The following is an 8546-nucleotide window of genomic DNA, read 5'->3' on the forward strand; positions in this document are numbered from 1 at the left end:
AATCACAGCACCAGATTTACACCAGATTTAATCCATAAATGTGACTAATTCCTGAATCATCGTTCATGATCAAACAGCAGTAACACATCAGATGATTCATGGACCCTTTAATAAGGAAGTTTTTCATTAAATATCATTTGCACATGGCTGCAGGATTACTAGTGTGCTTACATTCTATGCTGTCTTATTTAATACTTTATTGTCTTCTGTAATGTTTCATAGTTGCTCTTTATAAAGCATTTTGTAACAATAATATCTGAAAAATAATGATTGATATAAGAAAAGCATTAAAAACCAAATAATGAATAATGAAAAATCCCTTATATTTATTATCATTAAAATATCTGAAAGTAGCATGAAAAAAATAATTGAAGTATATGTTTTTTCTAAGTATTCCAATAAACTATGCAAAAAATGTAATCAAATATTTGAAAAAAAATTTAAAAATATTTGAATAAAGTATCCAAAAAAAATAATAAGATAAGAAAAAATCTATAAAATATTTGTTCAATATTCTAGTAAACTATCCAATAGGGGGGGAAAAACAGTAAAACAGATAAAACATATGTTTAAATATTCCGCCAAGCTTTCCACAAAAAGGCCAATGAAATATCATGTAAAATACAAGAAAAGTATTTGTAAAATATTCTAGTAAACTACTAAAAAGTCAATAAAATATACAGAATCAAACCAGCAAAAAAAGATGAAAAATGTTTGTTAAACATTCTGGCAAACTACTCCAACAAATCCAACAACTAGCAAAAAAAAAAAAAAAAAAAAGGAAAATATTTTTAAAATATTTCTAAAATAGTCTAATTAACTGTTCAAAACAGCTAATAAAAAACAGAAGGGATAATGTGAAATAGATTTTTTAAGTTAATTATTCTAATAAACTATCCAAAAAAGTCAATAAAATACACAGTACAATCTGTCATCGTGGTGATTTTTTTTAGTGAAATATTGGAAGAAACTATGCATAACCTCCTCACACTTAATGCATATGAACACTCTAACATGGATTTCTCTCCTTTATCTTGTTATTCTTTCCTTTAGTTGCATGTGTTTTCACACGTCACATATATGTCATATTTATATGAATGACTAACTGAACGGATAGAAAGTGACATTAGATTCATTATGAATGTGTGATGTCAGCACTCTAGATGTGTGTGTTTGATCAGCTAAAGGCTGATTTCTCCACGACATGACAACACTCATTTTCTATGCGCTAATATTAGCATGGACAGATCATAAGACAACAGGCACCTTCTCAGCCATCTTTAAAGGGGTTTGCATTTATTTGTATCTCTTTTTGGTTGGTTCTGACTCCTTGTGGACTGTTTAAGGTTGTCAGTGGTGATTTAGTATCATTTTGCTACTCAATCTGTAGTTGTTATTCTCTGTGTGTTTGGTTTGTGGATTTTTGTGGTCATTTTGAGTTATTTGGTGTCTCCTTGTACTTGCTGTGACCATCTTTGTAGTAGTGTGTGAGAGATTTTATATCTCTTTGTAGTTGGATTGAACATCTTTGTAGTTATTTGGGTCATTTTATGTGTCTCTGATGTTGGTTCTTTCTCTTGATTTTATCTAATTTTTATTGGTCATATTGTAGTAACTTGCTGCTTTGTTGTTGTTGATTTGGCAAAAAAAAATATTAGCAGTCACTTGAAATAGTGATAGACAGATAGATAGACAGATAGACAGATAGACAGATAGATAGATAGATAGATAGATAGATAGATAGATAGATAGATAGAAATCATAAAAATAAATAAATTACAATTATTAAATAATAAAACCATTAAAATGCTAACATTACAAGTTATTATATGTTACCTGTAGCCTGTGCATTTAGTCATACCTGCATTTTCTTACCGTTAGACTTATTGTTGTCTCAACCCTCGTCTAGGTCTTGCAGGTGCCAGAGCTCGCTGTGATTGGCTGACGCTCTCTACCTGTGACCTATCAGAGGGCATAACCATCCCACTTCCTATCTGATGTCAGCTGTGGGTGTCCGTTGACTTCCTGGTTGGATTCGACTTTCTGTCAACAAAGCGGCGGCAGACTTCAGCTAACGCTACGTATATCTGGAAAAACCCGGTTTGACTCCGGTACCGGTCCAAAAACTCGCCTCTTTCTTTCCTGCCGGCTGTGTTCAGATGTAAGATGACTTTTTACAGAGTTTTCTCGGCGGTTCTCGTCCCGGTATGCTGGCTGTTGGTGTCCGCGGTGAAGGATGATGTGTCCGTAGGTGTGGGCTCCACCGCGGGGCACAAACCCGCCGTGACCAACTCCAGCGGGCTGAACTCCACGCAGGGCCACGAAAGGCCGTTTACAAGCTTCACCGTGGACAGCTCCATGATCCAGAGGGCCCTGTACGTCCTCATCGGCATCACCATGATCGGAGTCCTCTACTTCCTCATCCGAGCCGTGAGGTGAGAACTACTCACGACTTTAAAGACACCACGATTTATGTACAAAATGTCAAAATAATTACAGATGTTGTCAGATCAGACAGACACTGAACTGTAGACTTGCTTCCCAACTTAAAAAATACACATAATTCATATTTTACAGCGTCTATACAAAGGCTGAGAAGCAGAGGAAGCTTTAAAACACTGGATTTGTAAATGAGGTTTGGTTTAATGTGTTCATATGCAGGGGGCTGGGCGGGATTGGAGCTGATATACAGTTTTTAGCAAACAGTTGAATTAGTTGTGTGCAAAACTGGAAAAGTGTATTCGTATAACTTTTAAAATACAAGATTGATCCAAGAATATCTACAATTTTATTCATCACTCCAAACTTCATAGATAAATCTGTAGCTTTAATCCCCCTCCTAGTATAAACAAGCTTATATAGACTGGAATAATATGATTTTTGCCTTTTTGTTGTGTTTTAGTGGCCACTCTTCAATTCGGCATGCATCTGATATATCCAAAATGGGAAAATAATTACAAGTGTTTTTAGATCGTCTATATATATATATATATATATATATAAAGATTACAAATATTTTAAGATCATATACAGGCTTCTCCTGCTTCAAAAATGCAAACAACTCTTAAGAAGCAGAGAAACCTTCTAACCCTGTATTTGAGAGTAGAGTTTGGTTTAATGTATGACCACATGCGGGGGCTTGGCATTGCATTAGCTGTTATAAAGTTAATGTTTTTGTTGTTGTTGTTTTTGCCACAGCTACATGCCAGAAAGTTGGCTACCAAACTGTAGAAGTGTATCAGTAGAATTGACCGATAGTTAGATTGATCCAAACCTAGTTATAGATCAATTCACCATCACGCCAAACTTCATCCATAAGTCTAGAAATGTAACACTTCTATATATACTTTCACAACAGATTTTTGCCCATTTGTTAAATCCTATTGGCTCTTACTCAGTATGCATCTCATACATCCTACAGGGGAAGTAGTTATGAATATTCTCAAATCAGAGGGCAGCTGAAGTGAAGAGCGACTCCTTCAGTGTCAGAAAAACACAACTTACTTTTTACAAAGTGCTGAGAAGCAGAGCAACTATTAAACACTGGAATAATGATAATAATACTTATAATTATTATTGTTATTGGTTTACCTAATAAATGATTAGATTCATTCAAAAGTAACAATAGAGTAATTGGCATCACACCAAACTTCATCTGTAAATTGAGGAATCTAATATTTCCACTTGTGTAAACTGATTTATATAAACTTTAATAGTGACTTAGTTTGGCAGACGTCTCATGCATCAAACATCCTTTGAAATGGGTCACCTACTTACCTCCACCAGCCTCTCGTATCAGTATAACCTTTAGTTTGTCAACAAGTCAGTACGTCAGTCCAAAATGTTGTGTCATCATCAGACAGTAATTGGACTCTACCTCTGACTCTGAGTTGTGCAGTCAAAATAACTGCAGTTTCAACAATTTACTTTCACATGGATGGATGTCCGGATAAATGTCATTCATGAATATCATAATTTAACATTTAGTCTTTTATTAGTAGTATTTTGTCCAAATAAAACTGACAGCTGTGCCTCGGCTCTGTCTCACATCCTGTAAATGATGATTCTGGCTGTTACGTCATGTTGTTGTCAGGCTAAAGAAACCTGCTCAGAGGAAGAAGTACGGCCTGCTGTCGAACTACGACGACTCTGTGGAGATGGAGGCGGTGGAGAGTGACGAGGACGACACGCTGTACGAAGCTCGCAGCCTCCGCAGGTCAGAGGTCAACAACAGCACTGAATCAGAGACAAACTGCATTGATTTGAACTTTAGCAACATGGAGACAACAATAAAACAAACCATATCCTGTTTTTCTGCACAAACACACAAAAGCATTTTTGGGCAGTAAAAAGTAAAATGCTGGAAACTGTCAGTGTGTTATTTAGCTCAGATATAGGTAATTATTAATTAGGCTGTCAAATTTTATTATTACTGTTGTTTACTATAATTACTTTCCAGCATCTGTATTATACCAAGGAGGAATGTATCTAAGAATATTTACTTGATTACAACTTTGAAACTTCATAATTTGCTGCCACGTTATGCTTCCATGCTGCTACAATTCAGAGGGAAAAATTGGACTTCCTGCCACGTCACATTTATTTTAAAGCTGTAGTTACTTTACAAATTGAGACTAATGAAATAAATGCAAAAATTTAAATCTAAAGTATGTGATAAAATATTTTTAAAATTATATTAAAATATCAGAAGTAAATATCTCAGCAAAATAAATGAACTTTTTTGTATCTGAAAAAACACAAGTCAAATATCTGAAATTTATTGGTAAAATTGAAATAAAAATATATATTAGTAAAGTTATTAGTAGTATTAGTAACATGTGAGAAATATTGGTTACAGACAACATATTTTTTAAGAGTGAAATAAAGGACAAATATCAGCAAAATAAATTTATTTAAAAATGGAAAAAAGAGAAATATTAGTAAAATAATTTTTTTTAAAAATGAGTTACATATATGGAAAAATAAAACTTGTAAAATAAGTGAAAAAGCAGTAGAATAAATTTTAAGAAAATCCATAAAATATTTGTAAAGAATGTGACAAATCCTAATAAAGTTTTTTTAATCTGTAAAAAAAAAACAAAAAAAAACTAAATAATAAAATATGTGGAAAATATTAATAGAACCTAAAATAATATGGCAGCATTATAGCCACAAGTCTGCATTTTTTGAGGTAGAACCTGGAATGTTCTTTTAGCTGAGCTGCTGTCAGTCATCTGAACTTTGCTGTAGTTGCTGAAAGTTGAAATCTTCAGATTAATCTGATTGTTTTTATCTGTATCTCTGTCCAGATGAGTCCTGTTCTTCGCCCTCTGATGGATCAGACCCCTGCAGCTGATATTGATTATGGATTTTGGGGAGAAAGCACTGACCAAGGACTGCTGGAGGTTGAAAAAAAAAGGACCAAGTAGTCAGTGAAAATAAATGCCAAAGCTCAGAGCTGCTCAAGGAACCAGAGCAGGATAAAGAGTTTTTTTTTTTTTTTTTTTATGTGGTGTTGAATGGTAGAGGTGACATTTCTGTGGATCCTCATGAGGCCAAACATTCCTCTTCTTTTCATTATTATTATTATTATTATTATCATCATCATTTCAGTCTTTTTCTGAGAATTTCCTCAGTTGTATTTTTTCGCTTTGAGCTTTTCTGCTCCAACTCCGTGCTTTAAACTACTGTAAACTGACTGCAGATCAGCCAGACGACCTGCACACTCCTGTTCACACCAGGCGGCAGCAGCAGCAGCGATCGATGTGTGATTGATCAGTATTGATCTCAGACTCTGACCCTCCAACCGGCAGATATGAGTTGTTGGAAAACCCTCGCGGTATTGAGTTTAATTTCTGGCTTGTTTAAGCTAAAAAGAAAATTTTTCTATAAATCTGTGATTACTAATAATTGTGGAGGCTCTGCGACTTTTGCTCTAGCAGCACAGCGAGGTTCATATTTGTACACAAGAATATTAAACTCTAATTTTCTAAATTAAATGAACTTTTTATTGTCTTTGTGTTAACTTTTTATTGACCACGTAAATCTTTAATCTGTCAGTCAGATAAAGTTACCCTGTCATTTCTTATTCATACGGGATTCAAAACCAGCCATTTTTACATAATATTTATAATCAGAGCATAGACATCTGGAGCAAGTCACTGGAAAGTGACTGTAAACAGACATGAGAATGATCTGAAAACTATATCCGTGAAGAATATTAGCAAAATATCTGAACGAAACTATAGCAAATACAAAAGAACATTATGTGACAAATGAAATTATCCACCCAAAATAGAATCATAGTAGGTGACAAATGCTAGTAAAATGCCGCTGATAACAGGTAAAAGGATGTAAAATATGTTACAAATACTGATAAAATACTACCAAAAATATAAGTAACATACATGAAATAATACAAATGAAGTCATGGTTATTATTACTATAATTATGATAATACTTATAGTTATTATGATGATGATCATTAATAATAATGATCATCATCATAATAATAGCAACATTTAAAAAAAATATATCTTTAAAGACTAAATGATAAATCAGAGAAATATTAGTAAAATTGCTGTAAAGTTTTAGGATTAAGCAGCCAGGATGTCACATGAATTCATTTTTTTTTTTTTAAAATGTGAAGTCTTGAAAAGTCTAAAATTTAAACTGTCAAACATGCGTTTGACATCTGGATGTCCTCGTAATATGCCAAAGAAGCTGTTGAGTGTGTTTACGATGTTTTCAGTCACGTATAATTTGTGATTGAACTAAATAACAGAAGTTCAGCAGTGAGGACCTGAATCCTCTCATGCAGGTGTAGAAGCAGCTTTCTCCAGCAGATGTCACAATTATACTGTTTCATCAAATTAGTAATATTGTCAAGTGTTCTCCCACTTTCAATGACGCGTGAATATCATTGATGATTTTTGAGGGTTAGTGTGCAGTTTCCCCACTTGAAAAAGGATGTTTCATCTACCCAGGTTATGAGCTGGGCTCCACTCACGAGTCGGACAGTTGCTTTCTTTTCTTCCTCTTTTATTTTGCAATGGTTGCAAGGTCATGGAATACAACGATGGCAACTTAGGTGATAGGTTTAGTTGACATTGTTGGTTGATAGGTTTAGTTGATAGGTTTAGTTTATAGGTTTAGGTGAAAAACCTTTAAACAAAACACAGAAGAACAATGTTCACAATATTACATTCGGCAGATAGTAACAGCCATTCCCCATATACAATTTCACCTCATTAGTAAATGCCACTCAATTTATGTTTGTTAACCTCAACATCAAATAACTGAAGCAACAAACCATGGCATGACCAATTTTCAACAAATCCTATGCCGCATATGAATTTACCTGCATTTCAAAGAGTTGATTTTAATCACATTTTAACAAATTTTACTCAACATTTCTATCAGACTTTTTAAACTATTTTTATACTTTTAAATTCATATTTTTAAAATTATTTAAAGTGATAAAGTGACTTTTAAAGTGCATTCCGCTCCAGATCCAATAAATAAACAAACAGAATAAAGTGCATAGTACAACCCACCATTACAAACAGAATGAATAAACTGGTTTTTAACCTTAGCTGGAAAACCTCTAATTAGCACCAATTAGCCTGCAATCTTATTTTCAACTGAGCAATTACAAACACAGCAATAAATGGCATACAGACATAAGAAAGTTATCAATCAGCCGCTCGTGGCTGACGCCGATCTCCGTGGCTAATGCTAATGCTAACACGTTCTGCAGCGGCACACATCGGCAGGTTAAACAGTCTCCTAGATCTTTCATGATTCTGCTCTTACCGGCTGCTGCCCGGATTTTTGTAGATGAAGCAGTCCTGCACAGTTTGCCGTAGATCCTCACGCTCACAGCCACTTTGTTTGAGGAGCTCATTCATTCTCCGTTCCTCCTCAGCGCTGCGTGTGTCCCTTTTTATGCTGCAGGTAGCAAACCTGCAGCCGCAGATTGGTTCCGCCCCAGCTGAGTGGAGCACCTGTGTGAATCAGATTTCAGCTTCTTCTTTCTATGAGGTTTCAGCTTCTCCCAGTTTGACTTGACAAATATTTATACAAAAAAACGTAAGATTAAAATATGTGAAGAACATTCCTTAAAAACTGTAAAAATACAGTTAAAAATTAATAGTGAAATATGTGAAAAATAGAATTAAAACACCAACAACAAAACAAAATACACTGTCGTTTATGCAATAACTGTAACTTTTCCTGGGGTTTAAAGAAAGTGGGGGTCCTTGATGTTTGGTACAAACTGAAATTAATAAGCAGAATTTATCCAGTAGTCAAAGATGTCACAGTTAAGTTCAGATTCACCACCATCAGCTGCAGAACAGGAAAGTTTACCGTCTAACTCGTCATATGATTATTTCAGGAGACTACTTGTTAAAATGTTTATAGCTTCTCATGAGTGTTTCAGGAAGGAATTTTTAACGAGGCTGATTTTATTTGTAACAGACGATAAATTACAGAATTGTTACATTACATAGACTGAAGTGTGTTCATCATTTTAATGCTGCAGC

The 8546-nt window shown here is 34.3% G+C and overlaps 1 protein-coding gene across 1 annotated transcript; it reads left to right on the forward strand.

The window, feature by feature from the left end:
• Positions 1 to 1996: 1996 nt before the first annotated feature.
• fam174c (family with sequence similarity 174 member C) lies at positions 1997 to 6015 on the forward strand. Its single transcript, XM_023281453.3, has 3 exons — positions 1997 to 2435; positions 4094 to 4216; positions 5310 to 6015. Exons 1-3 carry the CDS (start codon positions 2167 to 2169, stop codon positions 5311 to 5313), a joined length of 396 nt encoding a protein of 131 aa, XP_023137221.1. The 5' UTR covers positions 1997 to 2166; the 3' UTR covers positions 5314 to 6015.
• The last annotated feature ends 2531 nt before the right edge of the window (positions 6016 to 8546 follow it).

This window comes from Amphiprion ocellaris, chromosome 2, assembly GCF_022539595.1.
Source record: "Amphiprion ocellaris isolate individual 3 ecotype Okinawa chromosome 2, ASM2253959v1, whole genome shotgun sequence".
NCBI classification, from domain to species: Eukaryota; Metazoa; Chordata; class Actinopteri; family Pomacentridae; genus Amphiprion; species Amphiprion ocellaris.

Excerpts from the sequence above, each read along its gene's own strand:
- fam174c (XM_023281453.3), top strand. The coding sequence starts at position 2,167 with ATGACTTTTTACAGAGTTTTCTCGGCGGTTCTCGTCCCGGTATGCTGG. Across the intron at positions 2,436-4,093 it reads TTCCTCATCCGAGCCGTGAG|GCTAAAGAAACCTGCTCAGA; the intron begins GTGAGAACTACT and ends TGTTGTTGTCAG.